General features: G+C 42.7%; 1 protein-coding gene across 7 annotated transcripts in view; it reads left to right on the forward strand.

Moving 5' to 3' along the window:
• The window catches only part of SORCS1 (sortilin related VPS10 domain containing receptor 1), a 556,698-nt gene that overhangs the window by 500,261 nt on the left and 31,186 nt on the right, over nt 1-25,251 (forward strand). For all 7 annotated transcript variants that reach the window (XM_082425095.1, XM_082425099.1, XM_082425096.1 and 4 more), the window contains exons 20-22: nt 6,165-6,298; nt 14,855-14,978; nt 21,240-21,352. In XM_082425095.1, coding sequence (XP_082281221.1) covers nt 6,165-6,298; nt 14,855-14,978; nt 21,240-21,352 — 371 coding nt within the window. The remainder of the gene's footprint in view (nt 1-6,164; nt 6,299-14,854; nt 14,979-21,239; nt 21,353-25,251) is intronic.

Below are 25,251 nucleotides of genomic sequence, written 5' to 3' on the forward strand. Positions count from 1 at the left end.
AAGGACAAAAGTGATAATATCCTAAGACTAATCCTAAAATATTTAAAAACTACATCACAAACCTTGGTTATTAGTAACAAAAATAAATGGCAACACAAATGGCAGTACATTTGCTGAGAAGGGCTGCCTACCTGGCAGCTTATCATTCTGCGCAGCTTATTCTATAAGGTGGATTTTTGTTAAAGATCTACTCTCCTGAAGAATTACAGTTATTATATTCCATATCCCATATATGTATTAAACATCCCTGGACTCTAAGCATGTGTCAGTACTGATTGAAAATTCAGCAGCAGCTTTTCGTTTCAATCTCTCAGGGTTTCCCATGGTGTCATCCATAGCTCCCCATCCTGGTTGCCCTGTGGACTCTTCCTTACCTTACATATAATCATATCCCACGAGGGAAACTTGCCTATCCTGGTTCTCTCGTGGGCTTACTGAATCCTGGGAAGGAAAACAGCACAGAGTTTGCCTCTGCTTCCGATTAAGGGAGCCATGACTCCCTTCAGTCATTGCTGAAGCCATGACTTTTGAAAGAAATGAGCTGCTTGCTACACTTGCTATTTTTTTCATCTCATTAGCCTGATTGAACGGCTTAAGTGATTTGACCTTAACCTCAGCAGCAGGTGATTTGTAATGGAAAGTTTTGTGTTCTGATTTTAGTTTTGTCAGACTCATCTTGGGTTAAGCAGCGGTTGGATAAGCAGGCCTCATATCATGGGACCCCTTTCTAAGCCTGGTCTTGGGGACAAGAATTAGCTTTTTGTACTAACTCTATGAAAGCAGGATTATTTTTAAAGTTTTCATTAATTCACATACGTATAAAGGCCTTGGCACGAGCAGTGCCAGCAGGTTCTGACATGTTTGCTAGGGCTTCTCTCCTGAAGGGCCCGTCGTGCTTTACTGTGCACATGAACTTCTTTGCTTATTCTCACACCTCTACCATGATGGGCAACATTTGGCCTTCCTTTCATATGGGAAAAGCAGGGATTAGAGAAGTACTATGATTTGACACTATTTTACACTAAGAGGAAGTCACGGTAAACTCATAATTGACTTACATTCCCCCTGCTCTCAAATACGGAGAGTAACATGGCAATTTTTAGTGCCATGGTGGCAGGATATTGAAGGGATATATGGCTTTGTAGGAAAAACAGAAACGAGCACTGGACTGAGTTGGGAGTTGTTAGGTCCAGATGCTGGCCTGAACTCCTGGCTGAGTTACTGCATTTTTCTGAAACTAGTTTTTCTCCTCCGTCATGTGAGGAATGCATGTCTTGTTTCTCAAAGGTTCTGTCAAGCAGCTCATACTGTGCCCTGTCAACCAGCCAAGTTTGATTTTCCATCATCACGATGCAGCCTGTGCGTTTGTATTTAGTGGGCTCTGAGCAGCAACTCAGCTCAGCTTACCAAAGCCTGCCCTCTGCCCCTCTCATCCAACCCTCCTCCCCCTACCCAGGGCTCTTCCAGAAAACCCCATGGCCTGTCTCGAACACATACTTCCTCCACTTTCCAGTTCAAAAAGGTGCTTTGATTCTAAATCAGAAGTTCTTAAATACCGGTTTGCAAAGGTCATCAGAAGCAAATGGAGATGGTGTTCCTGCTGTAATGTTTCCAGGATGGGGCGGCTCTCTCGGGGCAGCTGAGTCATCTCTTGTAGCCTGACAGTTGAGAATTCCTTGAGGAATGTATTCACTGTGCTCTGGTAGTTTGCAAACTAATTAGACATGGGGTGCCGCCAGGGTTGCCTTCAACTGGATGGAGCAGAGAATTTAAAGGACGTGCAGATTTCTGCTCAGAAATCTGCCCTATCTCAGCCAGTCTTGCAGGGGAAAAAAAAAAAATCACTGAAGATTGTGCAGACTTGCAGAATAGGAGGTGATAAAAAAGATGAGGTGGATTTTCCGATACTTCCCGAACCTCTCTTCTCAACTACCCCGTTACATAGGAGCCCTTTGCAGATGTCTTTCTGTCCCCATCTTAGGGTAAAGTGATCAGTGTCTTGAAAACCTGTGTAGCTTTGTAACTATTCACACGATGATTATATTGGCCAGTGAATGTCAGACCTGGGTTTTGTAAAATGTGGTTAATGAGCCACCTGCCCCAGAATTACATCGTAAAAATATAGTGTCCTGGGCCCCTTTCCAGACCTATTGAATTAGAATTTCTGGCAGTGTGACATCATAATCTGCCTTGAACAGATGAGTGTGATTCTCATGCCCACTGAAGTTTGAGGGACTCTGTTGTAGGATCTCATCTTCACACTTTGAATTTCTTTTATTTCTTCTGGTAGATTTTTTTTAACCTTTCAGACAAACAGCAATATGATACATACACAATATTTAATTAGATGGTCAGAGGAGGTCTTCAGAACAAATGCCAGAGGCAGGTCAGTGATCAGCACACACACAGACACACACAGACACACACAGACACACAGACACACACAGATACACACACAGTGTTCAGTCACACAAACAGCACTTGTTCCCTGCAGCACAGGAAGACCAAGCAAGAGAAAGGGAACAATTCACACAAGTAATTTCTCCCCTTCTCTCAGCCACCTTATGAAGATTCATAAAGAGTAGTGCGGCGCCACCTGCTGTCCGTTTTGTGCATTAAAGGCACCTGTCCGAAGAAGCAGTACCTGCCAGCTTGTTCCACTCTCAGCTGAGTGCGGCCAGCCAGCTAGGGGCCTCCAGGGGCTGGAGTTTCACTTCGAAGGCTCTGTTAGGGCAGATCACACCCTCTGTGCAGAAAAGCAAGGCTTGAAAGACAGGCTCTGGGGCAACAGGAACCAGGTATATTGAACACATAAAAAGTAAATGAGCCCAAGAGGACTTGGCAATCTGAAAGCGAAATTCCACACATTTGTATGAATGGATGATGTATATACATGCAAGAAGGAACTTATATAAACACACACGGACATTCTTCAGGTCCTGAAGTGATCTGCTGAGTGTCCTGAATACCTGTTAGATCTCATTGGCTTCGGCTCCTTCCCTCCATCTCTTTACTGCTGCTATTCCCTGCCATCCTGGCACGCGACAAGGCACCTCCTCCTCAAGGTCTTTGCCCCACACTCACCCTGGAGCTTCCACAGTAGATACATGGCGCACTTCTGCACGTTATTCAGGTCGCTGCTCAAATGTCCTTGCTTCCAAGAGACTTTGCTTGACCACCCTATCAAAAATAGCACGCTCTCACCCACCCCCGCTCCTTGCAGGCATTGCCTCGCTTAATGATACATAAGCTCCACCAAGGGCCAGGTGTCCCAGCACCGAGAATCACGCCCAACACGTAATAGCACTCAAAAACTACTGAGTGAAGGAGTGGCCATACTTCAGGAACAAGACTCAACTTTTGTCATTAACAGGACACACAGGCATCATCCTTTGACCTTTGGACTTTAAAAGAAAAATTGTTGGATGCTTATATGTGAGAGACCAAGATGAACCCTTTTAGGATGGAACTGGGATGTCTCCCAGAGCTTATCTAGTTCTTGCATCCTAGCTGATCCATGTAACTCTAACTGGGGAGTCAGGAGGAGTGTCACAGAGGAGGGGGCCCTGGAACTGAGATTTGGAGATGACAGGTGCCATAAGAAAGGTGTGTAAGCAAAGTCCTCGGGTGGGACAGGGCACCTGCTGGAGCACATCATGTGATGGGGGGGACGGCAAGAGCCATGCAGTAAACAAGAGCCTGTGTAACGAGCGTTGCCCAATGTCTGCAACATGTCTAAGTCATCAGGAAGCAGTGGCTCTTAATTGCTATTTTGTTAACATGGGTCTTCTCGAGCATTTGTCAGCTGGCCCAGGATCTGAACTTGAACTGCTTTGGTTCACACCCTGGAATTGAGGAAGGTCACCTTCCTCTGTTCATCTCTGCATGGAGCTAACAGTAGTGCCTACTTCATAAGGCTGTTGTGAAGATTAAATGAGAATAAGAAGTCATTCACAGAATACGTGGCACACGGTCATTGGTCTGTAAACGATGCCCTTTTATTATCTCATTGAACCGTTCTGACTTATGATCAACTACTTCTTATCATATGGCTTATAAACCAGAAAATCAATTCTACTCTGTTTGCTGGTCACCAAGCCTCTAATCTATAAAGAAAGAAAAACATGGACAAAAGCAGAAATAGGAAAGTACATGTTTCTGTTCACTTACACAACCAATGTTCCAGTACCTGCTACGTCTCAAGAACTGTGCACATCCTTACACGTAAAGATAAATATGAAGGACTCTCACCCTCCAAAAGTTTGCAGCCTGTGTTCTCTGTATCACAAATTTTAGATCTGTGCATGTTAGCTCTCATTATTATTATAATTAGGTAATGGGAATTTTCATCTTGATCAAGTGAGTAGCATGGCTTTCTAGAAAAATCACTCTCACAACAATTTGAAGGGTGAGAAGGTACATAGTCATTGCTATACATTGTATGAATGTATATATTATATAATATATATATACACATTATATAGAATGAACTTATGCAAACACACATATACATATTTCAGGGCCAACAAGGCCACCATGCTCTATGTCCTGAATACCCCTGAGATCGCATCTGCTTCCACTCTTTTTCTCCATTTATTTCTCTATTTCTTGCTGTTCTTTAAACATGGAGACCCACCTCCTCCTCAGGGTCTTTGTTCTTGCTCTGCCCTCGCCCTGGAGCGTATATTTTATTCTAAGTGATGGGGCCACCTGGCACTTTGTCCAACTTATGTATTGTGGAGGGAGGCAGGCGTTGAACGCATAGAGCAGGAGGACGGATTAGAGTGGGGAAAGGTTAGAGGCTGGAAAACCTGTAGGAGAGTTTGTACCAGTCCACGTGAGACAGGTGTTTAGTGTATGAACCAGGGCAGGGTGAGAAGAGCTCTACCTGAGAGAGAATTTATGAAACCAAATCAATGGTGTCCTCAATGGATATGGATGGCAAAGAAATAAGGAATTGGGTTTGACTGTCTGCTGCTGGGTTATTCCCCTGGATAAACATTGGTCATTCATCAAGATTGGAGAATACAGATTGGGGGAAAACAGTGGATTTCTAGGGAACCTTTGGCTGCTAATTGAGTCTGGAGTCAAGAAGGTGGTTTTGGAGCCCTAAGCATATAGTTCACAGTTTAAGGTCAGGGTGTGGATGGTATTACTCAGCAGAAGAGTAGATGAAGGGAGAGAAAGCCTAAAGACAATACCCTAGGAGACACATTAAATGGTCAAGCAGAAGAGGAGGAAGTAATTAAACCAGGTGCAAAGGCCTGAGGTACCACATCCTTCTCCACCTCATGGGATAAAGATGGGGATGATGGATTTTTGTCATGTTCACCTCAAAAGAAAATGCATTTTGTCTGGTAAAAGTAACTCAAAGAGAAGGTCAAGGGTCATAGGATAGGTCTCTAGGGAGAGGATATTTATATCTTTGTGGGTTTGTACATCTGATTAAGGTTTCTGGTCTAATGGGCCTCCATAGGTAGAATCATCCTGTTTTTCAGCTGAGTGCATCCTGAGAACCTGAGGACCACAGAGCTCTCTCTGCCCCCTCATGCCTGCCTTTGTCCTGGACAAGCTCAACTGAACACCACACTTATCTAACCGGGTGGCTTTACATACACTTACACAAACACACCCTCACAGTTACATACAAACATGCACATTTACATACACTCACACACACATTTAAAATCCAGTAGAGAATAAAGAATAATTACATGTAGAATGGTCTGGGGATTTGTATAAGAACCACCACCAACCCCTAACCCCCATCCCACGTGGATTCTCAGAGGTTTTCACGATCCTGATTTACCACCAAGAACATAACTTCTTGGAAACACTTTGCATCTCCCTGTGAAATCTCATATTATGCCTGTTCCTTTAAGGACTTCTTTAATTGCTTGTAAGTTTTTAAACTTTTACACATAAATAACTCAGGTTTTAGGCCTAGAAGAAAGATCGGTAAATGGAAAATGTTGAGACACAACTGTTCACAATATAGCCTTTTCTCCAGAGTAGGGGCAGCACCCGAGCACTTCCTTCAGGGAACCCGACTGATGGTTGGGAGGCTTCCAGCAGGAATGTGTATTCTCTTCAGATCAGGGAAGGCAGGTGAAGCAGAGAGAGCTCTTCCCTCTCCATGCCTCCTCTCTCCTCTTGTGCCTCAGGTCCCCTGGAGCATGTACACCTGTCTCTTCCCTTCGTCACCACGAAGAACAAAGAGGTCAACGCGACTGCTGTGTTGTGGCCCAGCCAAGTGGGCACGCTCACTTACGTGTGGTGGTACGGAAACAACACCGAGGTGGGTCGGCCTTCCGCGCGGGCTTTGTGCGGCTCCACGCAAACTGGCCAAAGCGCAAAAGGGAAAGAAAGTCATGGCTTACGTGACTCAAGAGGCCAGAGGTTGTCGCAGCTCCGGGGACGGCGGGCTCCGAGTGCCCCAGTCATCTCGTCAGTTTCTGTCTCTCTCACCACTGCGCCCCTACATCTTTTTTTTTTTTTTTAATTTCTATCGGGGTATAGTTGATTTACAATGTTGTATTAGTTTCAGGTGTACAGCAAAGTGAATCAGTTATACATATATCCACTCTTTTTTAGATTCTTTTCCCACATAGGCCATTACAGAGTAGCGAGTAGAGTTCCCTGTGCTATACCGTAGGTCCTTACTAGTTATCTATTTTACATATAGTAGTGTGCATGCGTTACCTCTGCCTTCCTCTGAGTTAGCCTTTTCTTCCAGTTGGGCTTTGCTCTGCAGTGACCCTTAGCAGGAGCCTGAGCTTTATGCTTGCACAGTTCAGCAGAGAAAACAAGCCGTCTTTCCCCAAAGTTCTAACAGAAGTCCCAGAATGGGGTAATGTCGGCCAGGCCTTGACCACGGTGCTGGGGACAGAAACAGAGCTGCTGAAGTCAGCCTCCCTAGATCCATCTAGACCAAGAGAAGGGAGGGAATGGCCCTCAAAAGGAAAAGAGGCCAGTGGACACCAAACAGGCAAGAGCCACAGATGTCTGTGCAATCCAGCTCCCCGCCGTGACCCCCTCACCCTGGACCAGACGCAGCCCCTTCTTTAGCTCAGCTTTCTGTTTTATGTTTTCCCCAAACATTCCCTGTGATCCAAAGTGGGCAGCAGTTTCAAAACCAGTAGAAACCTTAGACCTCATTTACTCTGTCCTTCATTTTACAGATGAGAAAAGTGAGGACAGGTGAAGTGGCTTCTTCCAATCTCATTCAGCTGCTTCACGCAGATCCAAGACCTTCTCAGGCCTGCCTGGGTTTTTCTTCCCCTCATACCAGGCTGCATGCTCTGTTTCAGTTTGGAACTCACTCCATTCTCAGAAATTAAAATTTGCGTGCAAATGTTAGTTAAGGCAGTAGAACTGAGGCCCCGAAGCCCCCCTTCCCAGAGGGCCCTGGGACCAACTGCTCTGGACTGGAAAGCGTCATCTCCTTCCAGCAGAGTTGCTTTCACTTGTGACTTTGCTCTTCAAATACAATGCATCTTATGTGAATACAAATCTTTTTCTACTTCAGAGCTGAGTGTTGGCTTTAACTGGAGCCATAATTTTGCACAAGCCTACGGAGGAAACCTCTCCTGACACCAGACCTGCTGCATGCCTGACAGTCAAAGGAATCTCTCACCTCTACTGCTGACATAAGTCAACTGAAAAGAAAGCCTTTTTTATTTCTTATGAAACCATGCATGTAAATTGGGCCCAGAGTGGGCCCGCTACCCATAGTAGAAGAGGAGAAATCTATTTATTTGCCTGAAAGCTAGTACTAGAAGGTGACAGTACTACAAACAACTTCTTTTTTTTTGTTTTTTCTTAAGCTTTTAGAAGAAAACCAAATTCTCAACAGATTATGTTGACTAGGCTTCTTTTTTTCAATTTTTTTCAACATCTTTATTGGAGTATAATTGCTTTACAATGGTGTGTTAGTTTCTGCTGTATAACAAAGTGAATCAGCTATACGTATACATATATCCCCATATCTCCTCCCTCTTGTGTCTCCCTCCCACCCTCCCTATCCCACCCCCCTAGGTGGTCACAAAGCACCGAGCTGATCTCCCTGTGCTATGCAGCTGCTTCCCACTAGCTATCTATTTTACATTTGGTAGTGTATATATGTCAATGTCACTCTCTCACTTCGTCCCAGCTTTCCCTTCCCCCTCCCCATGTCAAGTCCATTCTCTACGTCTGCATCTTTATTCCTGTCCAGCCCCTAGGTTCTTCAGAACCACTTTGTTTTTTTGTTTTTTTAGATTCCATGTATATGTGTTAGCATACGGTATTTGTTTTTCTCTTTCTGACTTACTTCACTCTGTATGACAGTCTCTAGGTCCATCCACCTCATTACAAATAACTCAATTTCGTTTCTTTTTATGGCTGAGTAATATTCCATTGTATATATGTGCCACATCTTCTTTATGCATTCATCTGTTGATGACACTTAGGTTGCTTCCATGTCCTGGCTATTGTAAATAGTGCTGCAATGAACACTGTGGTACATGACTCTTTTTGAATTATGGTTTTCTCAGGGTATATGCCCAGTAGTGGGATTGCTTGGTCATATGGTAGTTCTATTTTTAGTTTTTTAACGAACCTCCATATTGTTCTCCATAGTGGCTGTATCAATTTACATTCCCACCAATAGTGCAAGAGGGTTCCCTTTTCTCCACACCCTCTCCAGCATTTATTGTTTGTAGATTTTTTGATGATGGCCATTCTGACTGGTGTGAGGTGATACCTCATTGTAGTTTTGATTTGCATTTCTCTAATGATTAGTGATGTTGAGCATCCTTTCATGTGTTTGTTGGGAATCTGTATATTCTTTAGAGAAATGTCTATTTAGGTCTTCAGCCCATTTTTGGATTGGGCTGTTTGCTTTTTTGAGCTGCATGAGTTGCTTGCATATTTTGGAGTTTAATCCTTTGTCAGTTGCTTCATTTGCAAACATTTTCACCCATTCTGAGGGCTGTCTTTTCGTCTTGTTTATGGTTTCCTTTGCTGTGCAAAAGGTTTCAAGTTTCGTTAGGTCCCATTTGTTTATTTTTGTTTTCATTTCCATTTCTCTAGGAGGTCGGTCAAAACGGATCTTGCTGTGATTTATGTCATAGATTGTTCTGCCTCTGTTTTCCTCTAAGAGTTTTATAGTGTCTGGCCTTACATTTAGGTCTTTAATCCATTTTGAGTTTATTTTTGTGTATGGTGTTAGGGAATGTTCTAATTTCATTCTTTTACATGTAGCTGTCCGGTTTTCCCAGCACCACTTATTGAAGAGGCTGTCTTTTCTTCATTGTATATTCTTGCCTCCTTTATCAAAGATAAGGTGACCATATGTGCGTGCGTTTATCTCTGAGTTTTCTATCCTGTTCCATTGATCTATATTTCTGTTTTTGTGCCAGTACCATACTGTCTTGATTACTGTAGTATAGTCTGAAGTCAGGGAGCCTGATTCCTCCAGCTTCATTTTTCTTTCTCAAGATTGGTTTGGTTATTCGGGGTCTTTTGTGTTTCCATACAAATTGTGAAAGTTTTTGTTCTAGTTCTGTGAAAAATGCCATTGGTAGTTTGATAGGGATTGCACTGAATCTGTAGATTGCTTTGGGTAGTATAGTCATTTTCACAATATTGCTTCTTCCAATCCAAGAACGTGGTATATCTCTCCATCTGTTTCTGTCATCTTTAATTTCTTTCATCAGTGTCTTATAGTTTTCTGCATACAGGTCTTTTGTCTCCTTAGGTAGGTTTATTCCTAGGTACTTTATTCTTTTTGTTGCAGTGGTAAATGTGTTTCCTTAATTTCTCTTTCAGATTTTTCATCATTAGTGTATAAGAATGCAAGAGATTTCTGTGCATTCATTTTGTATCCTGCTACTTTACCAAATTCATTGATTACCTCTAGTAGTTTTCTGGTGGCATCTTTAGGATTCTCTATGTGTAGTATCATGTCATCTGCAAACAGTGACAGTTTTATGTCTTCTTTTCTGATTTGGATTCCTTTTATTTCTTTTTCTTCTCTGATTGCTGTTGAATAATAGTGGTGAGAGTGGGCAGCCTTGTCTTGTTCCTCGTCTTAGTGGAAATGGTTTCAGCTTTTCACCATTGAGAATGATGTTGGCTGTGGGTTTGTAATATATGGCCTCTATTATGTTAAGGTAAGTTCCCTCTATGCTTACTTTCTGGAGAGTTTTTATCATAAATGGGTGTTGAATTTTGTCAAAAGCTTTTTCTGCATCTGTTGAGATTATCATATGGTTTTCATCCTTCAATTTGTTAATGTGGGGTATCATATTGCTTGATTTGCGTATATCGAAGATTCCTTGCATTCTTGAGATAAACCCCACTTGATCATGGTGTGTGATCCTTTTAATGTGCTGTTGGATTCTGTTTGCTAGTATTTTGTTGAGGATTTTTGCATCTATGCTCATCAGTGATATTGGTTTGTAGTCTTCTTTCTTTGTGAATCTTTGTCTGGTTTTGGTATCAGGGTGATGGTGGCCTCATAGAATGAGTTTGGGAGTGTTCCTCCCTCTGCTATATTTTGGAAGATTTTGAGAAGGATAGGCATTAGATCTTCTCTAAATGTTAGATAGAATTTGCCTGTGAATCCATCTGGTCCCTGACTTTTGTTTTTTGGAAGATTTTTAATCACAGTTTCAATTTCAGTGCTTGTGATTGGTCTGTTTATATTTTCTATTTCTTCCTGGTTCAGTCTTAGAAGGTTGTACTTTTCTAAGAATTTGTCCATTTCTTCCAGGTTGTCCATTTTATTGGCATATAGTTGCTTGTAGTAATCTCTCATGATACTTTGTATTTCTGCAGTGTCAGTTGTTACTTCTCCTTTTTCATTTCTAATTCTATTGACCTGAGTCTTCTCCCTTTTTTTTTCTTGATGAGTCTGTCTAATGGTTTATTGATTTTGTTTATCTTCTCAAAGAACCAGCTTTTTTAGTTTTTTAAAAATTTATTTATTTATTTATTTAGTTTTGGCTGTGTTGGGTCTTCATTTCTGTGCGAAGGCTTTCTCCAGTTGCGGCAAGCAGGGGCCACTCTTCATTGCAGTGCGTGGGCCTCTCACTGTCGCGGCCTCTCCCGTTGCAGAGCACAGGCTCCAGACGCGCAGGCTCAGTAGTTGTGGCTCATGGACCTAGCCGCTCCACGGCATGTGGATCTTTCCAGACCGGGGCACGAACCCGTGTCCCCTGCATTGGCAGGCAGATTCTCAACCACTGCACCACCAGGGAAGCCCCAAAGAACCAGCTTTTAGTTTAATTGATCTTTGCTATCGTTTCTTTCATTTCTTTTTCATTTATTTCTGATCTGATCTTTATGATTTCTTTCCTTCTGCTAACTTTGGGGTATTTTTGTTCTTCTTTCTCTAATTGCTTTAGATGTAAGGTTAGGTTGTTTATTTGAGATGTTTCTTGTTTCTAGAGGTAGGTTTGTACTGCTGCAGAGTTCCCTCTTAGAACTGCTTTCGCTGCATCCCATAGGTTTTGGGTCGTCGTGTTTTCATTGTCATTTGTTTCTAGGTATTTTTTGATTTCCTCTTTGATTTCTTCAGTGATCTCTTGGTTATTTAGTAGTGTATTGTTTAGCCTCCATGTGTTTGTATTTTTTTACAGATTTTTTCCTGTAATTGATATCTAGTCTGATAGCATTGTGGTCGGAAAAGATACTTGATGCGATTTCAATTTTCTTAAATTTATCAAGGCTTGATTTGTGACCCGAGATATGATCTATCCTGGAGAATGTTCCATGAGCACTTGAGAAGAAAGTGTATTCTGTTGTTTTTGGATGGAATGTCCTATAAATATCAGTTAAGTCCATCTTGTTTAATGTATCATTTAAAGCTTGTGTTTCCTTATTTATTTTCATTTGGATGATCTGTCCATTGGTGAAAGTGGGGTGTTAAAGTCCCCTACTATGATTGTGTTACTGTCGATTTCTCCTTTTATGGCTGTTAGTATTTGCCTTATGTATTGAGGTGCTCCTATGTTGGGTGCATAAATATTTACAATTGTTATATCTTTTTCTTGGATCGATCCCTTGATCATTATGTAGTGTCCTTCTTTGTCTCTTGTAATAGTCTTTATTTTAAAGTCTATTTTGTCTGATATAAGAATTGCTACTCCAGCTTTCTTTTGATTTCCATTTGCATGGAATATCTTTTTCCAACCCCTCACTTTCAGTCTGTATGTGTCCCTAGGTCTGAAGTGGGTCTCTTGTAGACAGCATATATACAGGTCTTGTTTTTGTATCCATTCAGCCAGTCTATGTCTTTTGGATGGAGCATTTAAACCATTTACATTTAAGGTAATTATCGATATGTATGTTCCTATTACCATTTTCTTAATTGTTTTGGGTTTGTTATTGTAGGTCTTTTCCTTCTCTTGTGTTTCCTTCCTAGAGAAGTTCCTTTAGCATTTGTTGTAAAGCTGGTTTGGTGGTGCTGAATTCTCTTAGCTTTTGCTTGTCTGTAAAGGTTTTAATTTCTCCATCAAATCTGAATGAGATCCGTGCTGGGTAGAGTAATCTTGTTTGTAGGTTTTTCCCTTTCATCACTTTAAATATGTCCTGCAACTCTCTTCTGGCTTGCAGAGTTTCTGCTGAAAGAGCAGCTGTTAACCTTATGGGGATTCCCTTGTATGTTATTTGTTGTTTTTCGCTTGGTGCTTTCAGTATTTTTTCTTTGTATTTAATTTTTGATAGTTTGATCAATATGTGTCTTCGTGTGTTTCTCCTTGGATTTATCCTGTATGGGACTCTCTGTACTTCCTGGACTTGATTGACTATTTCCTTTCCCATATTAGGGAAGTTTTTGACTATAATCTCTTCAAATATTTTCTCATAGCCTTTCTTTTTCTCTTCTTCTTCTGGGACCCCTATAATTCGAATGTTGGTGCATTTAATGTTGTCTCAGAGGTCTCTGAGACTGTCCTCAATCTTTTCATTCTTTTCTCTTTATTCTGCTCTGCGGTAGTTATTTACACGATTTTATCTTCCAGGTCACTTATCCATTCTTCTGCCTCAGTTTTTCTGCTATTTATTCCTTCTAGACCATTTTTAATTTCATTTATTGTGTTGTTCATCATTGTTTGTTTGCTCTTTAGCTCTTCTAGGTCCTTGTTAAACGTTTCTTGTATTTTCTCCATTCTTTTCCAAGATTTTGGATCATGTTTACTATCATTACTCTGACTTCTTTTTCAGGTAGACTGCCTATTTCCTCTTCATTTGTTTGTTCTGGTGGGTTTTTACCTTGCTCCTTCATCTGCTGTGTGTTTCTCTGTTTATTCATTTTGCTTAACTTACTGTGTTTGGGGTCTCCTTTTTGCAGGCTGCAGGTTCGTAGTTCCCGTTGTTTTTGGTGTCTGCCCCCAATGGCTAAGGTTGGTTCAGTGAGTTGTGTCGGCTTCCTGGTGGAGGGGACTGGTGCCTGTGTTGTGGTGGATGAGGCTGGATCTTGTCTTTCTGGTGGGCAGGACCGCATCTGGTGGTGTGTTTTGGGGTGTCTGTGAACTTAGTATGATTTTAGACAGCCTCTCTGCTAATGGATGGGGTTGTGTTCCTGTCTTGCTAGTTGTTTAGCACGGGGTGTCCAGCACTGGAGCTTGCTGGTCATTGAGTGGAGCTGGGTCTTAGCAGTGAGACGGAGCTCTCTGGGAGAGCTCTCGCCGATTGATGTTACATGGAGCCAGGAGGTCTCTTGTGGTCCAGTGTCCTGAACTCGGCTCTCCCACCTCAGAGGCTCAGGCCTGACACCCGGCCAGAGCACCAAGACCCTGTCAGCCACATGGCTCAGATTTCTAAGGGCTTTCCTTTCCTCAGACGAAAGTTTCCAACTTCTTTCAACCATATGCATGGCCCCTTGAGTCACTGCTTTTTCACTGCCTCTGGAGGTGGTGGGTAAGTTCACTCCAATCCTCCATCCATAGCTTGTGTGTTAAGAACTTTCAGACTTTGAGCATGTTTTTTCCCCCTGGCCTGGGTTCTGAAACTGGCTGGAGTTGGGTTGCATTGGACATAGAGCCTGGACTCAAGTAGAATTCTTATGCTGGGCTTTAGTCTACCTTCTACTACACAGGGAGTTAAATGAATTTTGATTTGTAAATTAATTAAGGAAAGACAGGAATGAAATGTTTGTGGGGAGTTGGTCGAGGGTGGTCAGTAGGCTAATAATCTTTTTCCTCTAGGACCCCGGTATCCAATTGCATTACAGGCACTGCTCCAAGTCTTTCTTTTTCTTTTCTGAGTCCTCAAACCACTGTCCAATTAGTACATGTTTCCATAGCAGCTCCTTCTAGGAAACTGCTGATAGGGCTTCTCAGAGGAAGCCGAGCCACACAAGGCACACCTGTCTAACTAGTGTAGTTTGGTGTCCATAGTTGCTGTGTTCCACTGTAATTTTATATAAATAGTACACCCTAGAGAGGAGCATTGGCACCTTGTAGACTTTCAGTGACTACTGCTTAAATCTGGATTAATATGAACCCCCTCTTTAATATTGCCTCAGATTAAGGGATCTGCTTGATACAAGTAGGTTATCAACAAAGAGAGACACATCCCACCAGCAAGCAAAACCTATGGATCTCCCCAGCCCTGAGTCAGGATGATAGCAGATAGGAGGTGTCAAATTCACAAGGAATGAGTAGAGTTTCTTGGGATCATGTCTCTAATAGTCCCTTTCTGGCCTGAACTTGAGGTGATGGGGAGGCATAGCTGGAGTCAGTCACACGGGGATGCCCCAGAAAGAGCTTCTGCTGATTTAAGGAGCTTGTCAGTGGCTCAGAGCTGGTGCCTATCTCATCTGTAACTGAACAGCTTTCCCTTCACTCTGTGGCCTCATTTGTTTTAGCCCCTGATCACCTTGGAGGGAAGCATATCATTCAAGTTTACTTCCGAAGGGATGAACACCATCACAGTGCAAGTCTCAGCCGGGAATGCCATCCTGCAGGACACGAAGACCATCGCAGTATACGGTGAGTGGTCCGTCTGCTGATCCGTCACTGCCCTCATCCATCCCTCACATGAGGTGGTTTGGTACCTTGGTGCCGGAAGCCATCCTGGCTTGTGAATCTTCCCAGGGAACAGAGGGTAGTGGTTGAGAAAGAGCTGAGTCAAGTCTCATCTCCTCCTCTGGGGGAGATGTGGTTCACCAGCAACATAGTGGTCACAAAACCCCAAGAGGGTTTATTGCTTTTTTCTTTCAAACTGGCTTTGGTGCCCATAGAACAACTGTACACCCACCTACCTTAGGTAGAGAAGACTGAGTTTCATTATGTGTAAGGCTGATTCATTCCATTTGGTATTTTGGTGGTATTCAAAGAACTAAAACCTATTATAAAAGAAACTGGTTAATATTGAGGCTTTTTTTTTCAAAGTTCAACTTCAAGAGTCTTGATCATTAAGAAGAATCTGCCAATGTCTAAATGCTCTGAAAATCTCTTCTGCAAGTATGTATCATTTTAAAAACACTCTGCTAGTTTAAAAGTGATGGAAGGGTCATAAGAAGCACATGTGGTGCATCATCATAGACTAGATATTAGTTTGAACAAACAACTGTACTGAACAATCTGGTAATCAATTGGGGAAATTGAATGTGGTCAGGGTGTTACATGGAATGAAAATTTACTGAAATGGAAAGGTGGAATCCTTGATGGAAAACAGTTTATACAAATTGATCTCATTTTGGTAATTTTTTTCTGCATAGAAAGATAGTCAGCTGGATCTGCACTAAGTGCTTTAGTAGATGATAAAAATATGAACTTTTATTGTTAATATGAAAGCGGTACTAATGCATCCCGGAAAATTAAAATTTAAAAAGCAAGAATTTAAAAGGGGATAGATAGGGAAATAAATGCTGTGCAGAGAGAGGGCAAGAGAGAGGATCGAGGGAGGGAGGGAGGGAGGGAAGGTGAGACAGAGATTGAGAGGGATGGAGAGACAGAGACAGAGACACACTAGCTCGTGGTCCAAACAATATCAATTGCTCCAGTTCCAGAATTAATTGATTCTGATGCAGGTTCTGTTTTTCATTTCTCATCTTGCCAACTTGACCTTCAAATTCAGAAAGTAATTTGTAAGCAACTTTGAATATGTCTGAGGACACTCTTCCTCTTGCATGGCTGCCTGTTAGATTACATAATGTTTCCTCCCTCTCCCCTTCCTGAAGAGACTTGATAAGCCCCAACAGTAAGTGAAAGTAAACCAGGGCTGTGGTTTTCCTACGAGGTCCCATCAGTGAGGCGACCTCTTAGCCAGGTGGCCCTAATGGAGGAAAGCTTTTGTTTCTCTTTCCTCTCCATCTCCTTTCTATGCTCTGGGAATGCATTTAATTCTCATAACAATTGTAGTGCAGGGTAGCCAATATTATTACTCTCATTTTTTTCAGAGAGGTAAATAACTTGCCCCAGCTAGTAAATGGTGGAGCTGAGCTTCCAGCACACCCCTTCTAGACCCAGGACCCATGCTCTGAAATTACCCTACATGATTGGCTCTCATGTCTTTTCCATCTGATGCTCTCTTTCCTCTCTCCCTCCTGGATTTCACCAGTGTCACTAATGGGCACTAACCCATTAGTCCAACAGCTATCTCCTGATTAGTACCACAGACAGAACTTTAAATCTAGAAGGTCTTTGGACTTACTTAGTCCAATCCATTATTTCACAGTTAGGAAATTGTGGCCCCAAAATGGGAAACTACTGGCTTAAAGTCATTCTGCTATTCAGTAACAGATCTAATGATAATAATAATGATGATGACGGTAGTGGTAGAAATTAATGTTGATGGATCCTTTACAAGCATCTGTTCTAAGCATTTGATATATATGATCTGTTTTATTGAATCCTCTGAACGGACTTATGAGAAATATGCTATGATTATCCCTGTTTTACAAGTGAGAAAATATGGAGATAAGTATAATCTGAGTAATCTGATAAGTATAATTCTGAATCTAGTTTCATGGAAACCTTCTATCCCTTGCTATGCTTAGTTCTTCCTCTTCCTAAAATCCTTCTAAAGGCATCATCCCAGAGCGGGTCATTCTCCATCATATGGGTTTTCTTCATTAAAAAGCATCTCTTAACTAAAAGTTTGAGCAGGGAGAGTGGTGTCTCCCTCCTCTAACCAAATTCCTGAGCCATCCAACATCCTTAATTCATCTTCAGTCAGGTGGGTTGTCCAGAGTCTCATATATATAACTAGAAAATTCTAAGGACAGGCATGACCTATTAAAGGAAAATTGCATCACAGGGTGTTAAGCAGGCAAGATTGAGTTCAACAGAAACAAATGGCAGGAATAGTTTTAAACTCTGGGATAAGCTAATGGAAGGTTCTGGAGGACTCTGGGGGGAGGGGATTATCAGTGTGGTTAGGCCGCAGGTGTTTGCTAATTGGTGCTTAGGGAACTTAGGCTCCTACCCTCCCAGAGGCAGAGGTGCTATCTTTCCTTTTTTTTTATATATATATATCTTTATTGGAGTATAATTGGTTTACAATGTTGTGTTAGTTTCTGTAGTACAACAGAGTGAATCAGCTATACATATACATATATCCCCATATCCCCTCCCTCTTGCGTCTCCCTCCCACCCTCCCTATCCCACCCCTCTAGGTCGTCACAAAGCATCGAGCTGATCTCCCTGTGCTATGCAGCAGCTTCCCACTGGCCATCCATTTTATATTTGGTAGTGTATAGATGTCAATGCTACTCTCTCACTTTGTCCCAGCTTCCCCTTCCCATCCTGTGTCCTCAAGTCCATTCTCTACGTCTGCGTCTTTATTCCTGCCCTGCAGGAATAAAGGTTCATTAGTACCGTATTTTTAGATTCCATATATGTACATTAGCATCCGGTATTTGTTTTTCTCTTTCTGACTCTTCACTCTGTATGACAGACTCTAGGTCCATCCACCTCATTACAAATAACTGAATTTCGTTCCTTTTTATGGCTGAGTAATATTCCATTGTATATATGTGCCACATCTTCTTTGTTCATCTGTCGATGGACATTTCGGTTGCTTCCACGTCCTGGCGATTGTAAATAGTGCTGCAATGAACATTGTGGTACATGTATCTTTTTGAATTATGATTTTCTCAGGGTATATGCCCAGTAGTGGGATTGCTGTGTCATATGGTAGTTCTATTTTTAGTTTTTTAAGGAGCCTCCATACTGTTCTCCATAGTGGCTGAATTAATTTACATTCCCATCAACAGTGCAGGAGGGTTCCCTTTTCTCCACACCCTCTGCAGCATTTATTGTTTGTAGATTTTTTGATGATGGTCATTCTGACCAGTGTGAGGTGATACCTCATTGTGGTTTTGATTTGCATTTCTCTGATAATTAGTGATGTTGAGCATCTTTTCATGTGTTTGTTGGCAATCTGTATGTCCATTTCAGAGATGTCTCCCAGATCCTTGAGAAAGGCATTCCTGGATTGCAGAAGATTTACATCTCAAAGGTGCAGAGAAAGAATTTACAATCGCAAGTTTCTAAAGTAGATGCTCTAAGAAAAGGGAGGTCAGAGCCTGAAGTCCGGAAGAAACCTGTCTAAAGTTTAATTAAGCTGAGGGGAAATTTAAGACCATTATGGTCAGACTGAAGGAGGTATCATATTTGAGAAGTTGGCAGAGGAAAGATTGTCTGCCCAAAGCCACACAAGAGACTGGAGGCAAGAAAATTTAGTTTGCATGGTTTTCCTTAATTTGCTTCAGGGCTCAGGTTTGCCTTTAAATACGAAAAAGAAAATGTAAATGTATAGAATTCATCTCTCAGCAGCTGCAAAAAGTACATATATTACTGGTGTTTACCCTTTTCAGTCCTCCCACATGCATCCCCTATTTGTTGAATAAACTTAGGGATAACGTTTCTCTGCACTGCTGTTTAGCATGCTAAGTAATTACAAAGGGATCCACACCATTTTTCTCATTTGTGTCTTTTTATTAAGATAAATATCTTCTTTTGAAATGAAGTCTCCACAGTTTGGTTAAGAGGTTTGGGGAAAGTGAAAATGACATACACATACATCTTCAAAGTGAAAAGTTAGGACTCAGTGGGTGATTCCTTGGTGCTGCCATTTACCGTACTACTACTTAGTATGCATTTCATTCTTCTCCATCAGAACTGAAACAGGGATATTCACCTCGGTGGCCACTGACTCATAAAATAGTCAAACTTTGAAAAATACATCTTTGGAGTAAGCTGACTGCCATAAGTACAGGCCTGATCACGTAAGAGTCTTCAGTGCCTGCGCCTGATAAATCTTTAGCAGTGTTAGGAAACGCACGAGTGGGTTTTTGTGTTCCCTGAACGTGTCATCGGTATTGCCGATGTTGCTAAACCCCTCCTGAAACACCAGAACATGCTTAAAACAAGAAAGAAATGTTTGTTGAATAATAAAATGCATAAATTACAGAGAGCCTCCACTGATATTTATGCATTTATTTATTCAACAAACATGTATTAATTAAATGACTCTTAGTCCTTGAAGATCTAACATGAACTGGGCACCGTCCCAAAGGGCCAGGAACACAGTGCCCCCGTCCTCATTGAACTAATATTCTTCTGTGGGAGACAGACAGTAAAAAAACCCGAATTATATATTTATTTATTTATTTATATTTTTATTGGAGTATAGTTGATTTACAGTGTTGTGTTAGTTTCAGGTATATAGCAAAGTGATTCAGTTTTATATATATATATATATATAAAATCTACACTCTTTTTTAGATTCTTTTCCCATATAGGTCATTACAGAATATTGAGTAAAGTTCCCTGTGCCATACAGTAGGTCCTTATTAGTTATCTATTTTATATAGAGTAGTTTGTGTAGGTCAATCTCCCAATTTGTCCCTCCCCGCTTACCCCCCAAAACAAAATAATTTAAAAAGCAGGAAGAATAAAGAAGACAAATAGGGTCATATGGTGAAAGGTGTTAGAGTTGGTGAAAGGGAGGATACCTGAGGTTGCTGGTGGGAGGGGTTTCTCCCAGGAGAGACTGAAGGCTGAAAAGGAGCCGAGAAGGCTGTCATCTGGGACTTGGAGGTGTGCTAACATGGGAAGGAACACGGCACATTGAGGAACACGGGGAAGGACGTGGTCGTGGAGTGTAGGGCAGCCTGAGGGACATAAGACAGGAGGGAAAGTCGGCACTGGATTGTGTGAGACTATGAAGGCCATGATATGAATCTGAATCTTATTCAAAATACAATGTGGAGCCTCCAGCAGGTTTCAGGGGAGCGATGTGATCTGAGTATACCATGTGCTAAGACCCCCCCTCCCCCCAGGGCTGTGCTCTGAAACTCATCATCGTGCTAGGGCCAAGGCCATGCCAGCCAGCCAGTGACTGAGTGCGGTAGGAATACGAGGGCGAACCCATTCCTGGGACATGGAACTCCTCTGGCTGACTTTGGCTCGTGGACTTCCCATCAGTCTTGCTGAACCTTCCTCCCTCTCTTGCACTAAGTGTCATATATGCATCACGGTCTGGCGGGGCTTCAAGCTCCTCTGACTTCCTCCCCATATCCTCTTATAGACAAGGGAATTCTTTTATTTCTGCACAAAATCCTTGCTTTTATAATTCCATCTACTTCCTAGAGGCCCAAGATTAACTCAGGGGCTACTGTGCCAACTAACAAAACCCTTGAATTAAAGACCTGAAAATTCCTTTAAATGAAACTTCCATGCAAACAGAATTTAGCAATAGAATGACTACAATGATGACTATAATTATATAATCATATAATAATTATTATGATGTAATGATAATGAAGGTATGTGCCCAACACAGTTGTACCATAAGAAAGAAAATCAAAACGTGGTGGGGGAGATTATTCAGTCAGTAAGTGCTTGAACTAGAGCTTGAATGTTGTGTGCACAGAAGGTGAGAAGGATGGGGCATTCTAGGCAAGGGGCAGTGTGTGCAAAAAGGCTCAGGGGCATAAACCTGCGATGCTGTCAGGGCACTTCAGGTGTGCACAATTAGTGTCCAGGAGTGCAGGGGCTAGAACTGGGAACAGTGCACAAGGCTGTGGAGCTAAGCATGGGCCACAGACTAGGGCTTTGGTCTGGAAAAGGAGCTGAGAGGTAAGAGGGATGGGATATTGAACTTGCCTTGTAGTAAGGTCTCTCTGGTGAGTATGAAGGAAAAGGACCCTCCATTAGGGCTTTGCATAAAATATAAAGTACAACAGACTTCTTGAGAGACCTATCTGACTTATAGTAATCCCCCTACTGTCGTATTTCCAGAGGAATTCCGATCTCTTCGCCTGTCCTTTTCTCCAAACCTGGACGACTACAACCCGGACATCCCTGAGTGGAGGAGAGACATCAGCCGAGTCATCAAAAAGTCCCTGGTGGCGGTGAGTGCAAACAACTCCTCTGGCCCAGACCCTTTTCCTCTCTGTCTTTACCGAGCTTCATGGAGAGGGGACCCTTGCTCAGAGAAATGGCAGGAAAGAGCCGGAGGCCAGGGGAAGTGGGTATCATCTGTCTGATACCTGCAAAGCTGAGCCCCATACGCGCAGACACGTCACAGGTGCCATGGGGGGAAATGAAATAGAGTAATCGGGGGGGTCCTTACCCCTTGTGAAACGCTTGTTCTGCTTAGAGGAGACGACCCTGGAAATATGTGACAGTCACGTGGCAGAGTTCACGATTAGCCATTGGTGCATGTAAAAATCAGCTCCTGTGCATCAGACTGGCACAGCGTGAATACAGTTAGTAAGAGCAGCCTGGGTTCCAGCTTCATGAATGGCCGGCACAGCAGCACAGTGAGCGCTCAGCCCAGGAGGGTAGTCATCTTACTATGTCCCGATTCTTTTTTTTAATTAATTAATTAATTAATTACTTAATTATGGCTGTGTTGGGTCTTCGTTTCTGTGCGAGGGCTTTCTCTAGTTGCGGCAAGTGGGGGCCACTCTTCATCGCTGTGCGCGGGCCTCTCACTATCGCGGCCTCTCTTGTTGCGGAGCACAGGCTCCAGACGCGCAGGCTCAGTAGTTGTGGCTCACGGGCCCAGTTGCTCCGCGGCATGTGGGATCTTCCCAGAACAGGACTCGAACCCGTGTCCCCTGCGTTGGCAGGCGGATTCTCAACCACTGCGCCACCAGGGAAGCCCCTCCCAATTCTTTTAATGACATTTCTCTCCCACGACAGCCCCAAGAGGAAAGTATTATTGGGAGTTCCCTGGTGGTCTAATGGTTAGGATTCAGTGCTTTCACTTACACGGCCCAGGTTCATTCCCTGGTCGGGGAACTGAGATCCTGCAAGCCATGCAGGACGGCCAAAAAAAAAAAAAAAATGCGGGGGGTGGGGAACCTAAAAGATGCTAAAAAAAGAGAAAGTATTATTGTCTTCATTTGCAGATTAGGCAGTTGAGGTTCAGAGAAGTTAAATAACTTGTCTAAAGCCTCACAGCTAATGAGTGACAGAGCTACAAAACTGAAGTGAAGGATCTGAATCCCATGTCTGGGTTTTCACATACGAAGCACAGCCCCGTCCAGTTCCTGGGAGAGTAACAAGGTGGTGTGGTTCCTCCCTCTCTGAGCAAAGGTCACCTACAATTTGACAAGACACCCTCTTCTAGGCACATTCCCCCCTGCATACTCCACTTCCATGAACAATCAGAGGAATGGGATATCTGCTCATGGAGCTGCTTGGATTTATTGCACAAACCCAGAAAATCAGAGATGACTTTTCCCTAAAGTCTATTCTTAGCGCGAAAGAAAAGTCAATTTAGGATTAGTTATACATTCTTTCCTGCACCCGACGCATGGTGTCTCATGGCCCAAAGGGATAAGGAGAGACAAAGGCATTCAGGTAACCCCTGCTCAGAAAACAGATCTCGCATCCAGCCTTTTGGCAAAGAGCTGGCCTTCCCCTATTCATACCATTATCTTTGTTGATATTTATTTAGCACTTACAATATTCCAGAAACTCTTCTCAGTGTTTTGCATTTTTAAACACATTTAATCACAAAACCCCTAGCTTATGATGTAGATAGAATAATTATTCCCACTTTACAAGTGAGAAAACTGAATTTAGAGGCAGGTAACTTGCCCAATGCTGTACAGTTTAAAATCAGGCTCTGGAGTCAGACCATCAAGGTTTGAATCTTGATTACCACTCCACTCTGCTGCTATCCTTTGCCTTGTTACATAGAGAGACAGGAATAAATGGAATAGTGGGGTGGAGAAGAGTTATCGTCTGTGCCTCTGGGTAAATGCCATCTCACCTTTATCTTTCTTAATGACTCAGCATCCATGACGTTATCGGTGGCTAAACATTATGGCCACCAGGGGGTGCAGCTACCAGACCACAGGCCCAACTGGAACAGGCCCTTTTGCCCTTGGAGCTGTTTGTCCCTGGTGTGACAACTGGTTTCTCTCCTCTGCTGTCCAGGAGAGATGACTTATACCCTTCAGTGAACCCACAGCTCACCTCCTTCAGTCTACGGCATTCTAGAGATCCATGTCCCTGTAGATCTCCTAGGCAGGTATCCAACACCCCCAGGTGATTTATCAACCAGGCATTAGCTCAGCAGTGGTGTTTTCCAGGCTGATTTCTCTTCCCATTAATTGTCTAGGGATCAGATGCCCTGAGGCTCCACCTTTCCACCAGCTGTCCAGTAGGCTAGAAATGACTGCTCATTAATATTTCTAGGCCACTGCATAGCATAATCAGCTAAATGCAGAACAAACAGGTTGGCTCAACATCCCTCAGGATAAGGGGTGATGGGGTGGAGGGAGCTTTAAAGACTCCTTGGTTACCCAATCCTAAGAGGCAGCTGAGCCAGCCCTGGTTCCTAGCGCCCCACCCTGTCTTTGAGATCAGTAATTACACTTGGCCACTTCTTTAAGTTCTGAAGTACCCTCTTGCCAAGTGTCCCCTAATAAGCTCTATAAGAGGTACAGCCAGCAGTCAACTTATTTATAGTTTTCTTCCTATTCATTCTGTAACACAATTTGATATAAAATCAACTGCCTTTTCCTCATCGATTGGGATTTTTCTATTGACATTTTACAATGGAATCTTTAATTGAATGTCATTCAGTAAACAGTTTTGTTGATGACGAGGATGGTTTAGACATAAGCTTTGAGTTTAAAATCTAAGATGGCCATAAAACAGTATGATATCAGCTGGGATAGGAGCTGCTTTGTGATAAGTGTCAGGAGAAGGAAGGCAGGAGAACGCTGGTTCAGGACAGAGGCATTATGGTCCGACCAAGTTTCCAAACTAAGTGTCACCACTCACTACCTAGATGACCCTGAGCCAGTGTTGAACTTTCCTCCATCTACTGTCTGTCCTGTAGTAGCAGAAATAGAGATGCCCCGCCCAGATCCCCATTCAGGGAAAGACTGTTATCTTAGCTACTGGGAGTGCTGTGGGCAGAGGCTTCAGCGGCCTTCCCCATGTCATGTCCCTTTCGGAGTGGCTCACGTCCAATGACGCAGTTGTATAAAGGCCTGTCCACTCAGTTCAACCTCAGACAAATCTGAAGGGCCATTCTCACTCCTTACAGGATCTTCTGAGGCTGTTGTTGGCCTTTATCACAGCTCAGCTTCTCCCTCTGCCCATTCCTGCTTCCTGGCCTTTGCTCCTGTAGATGTTGATTCCAAGAATGTCCCCTAACAAACACCCTACGCACTAAACTCAGAGCCAGCTTCCTGAAGACTCCCAACCCGTGACCTGTCTTCACCTGCACAGAGAGGCATATTAACACTTGCTCCAAAGAGTCGCTGTGGGGGGTCGCATTACATTATATTAAGAAGTTGCTTAGCACAATGCCAGACACATGGTAAGGACCCAATAAATGGAATTTCCTGCTACTTTGAAAAAAATCTAAATGTAGATTTCAGAAACCAACAATCATCTAATTGGGAAATCATGAAAAATACTCTGAAATAAGTGAACTTTACGAGGGCTCATGAAGGATAAGTAATGTCCTAGCAGCAAATGTATAGAAAAGACATTCTGGGGGAGATGGCATGCACAAAAACATTTGCAAGAAAAGGCTGGAGTACTGAGAAATTGTACATGAGTCTATTTGGCTAAGCGTAAGATGACATTATGAGTTGTGGGTAATTAGTTTAGGAAGGAAAGGTGGGACCATATTGCAGAAGGCTTTGAATATATAGTTAACCCAGTTGGCAGTGGGAATTTGTGCATGAATTTGGACATGGAAACACAATCTGCGTTGGACTGTAGGAAGATAAATCTGGAAGTAGCCTGTCTGCTGGAGATGGGAAGGCTGTTGTAA

This window comes from Balaenoptera physalus (assembly GCF_965194825.1).
Source record: "Balaenoptera physalus genome assembly, chromosome: 14".
NCBI classification, from domain to species: Eukaryota; Metazoa; Chordata; class Mammalia; order Artiodactyla; family Balaenopteridae; genus Balaenoptera; species Balaenoptera physalus.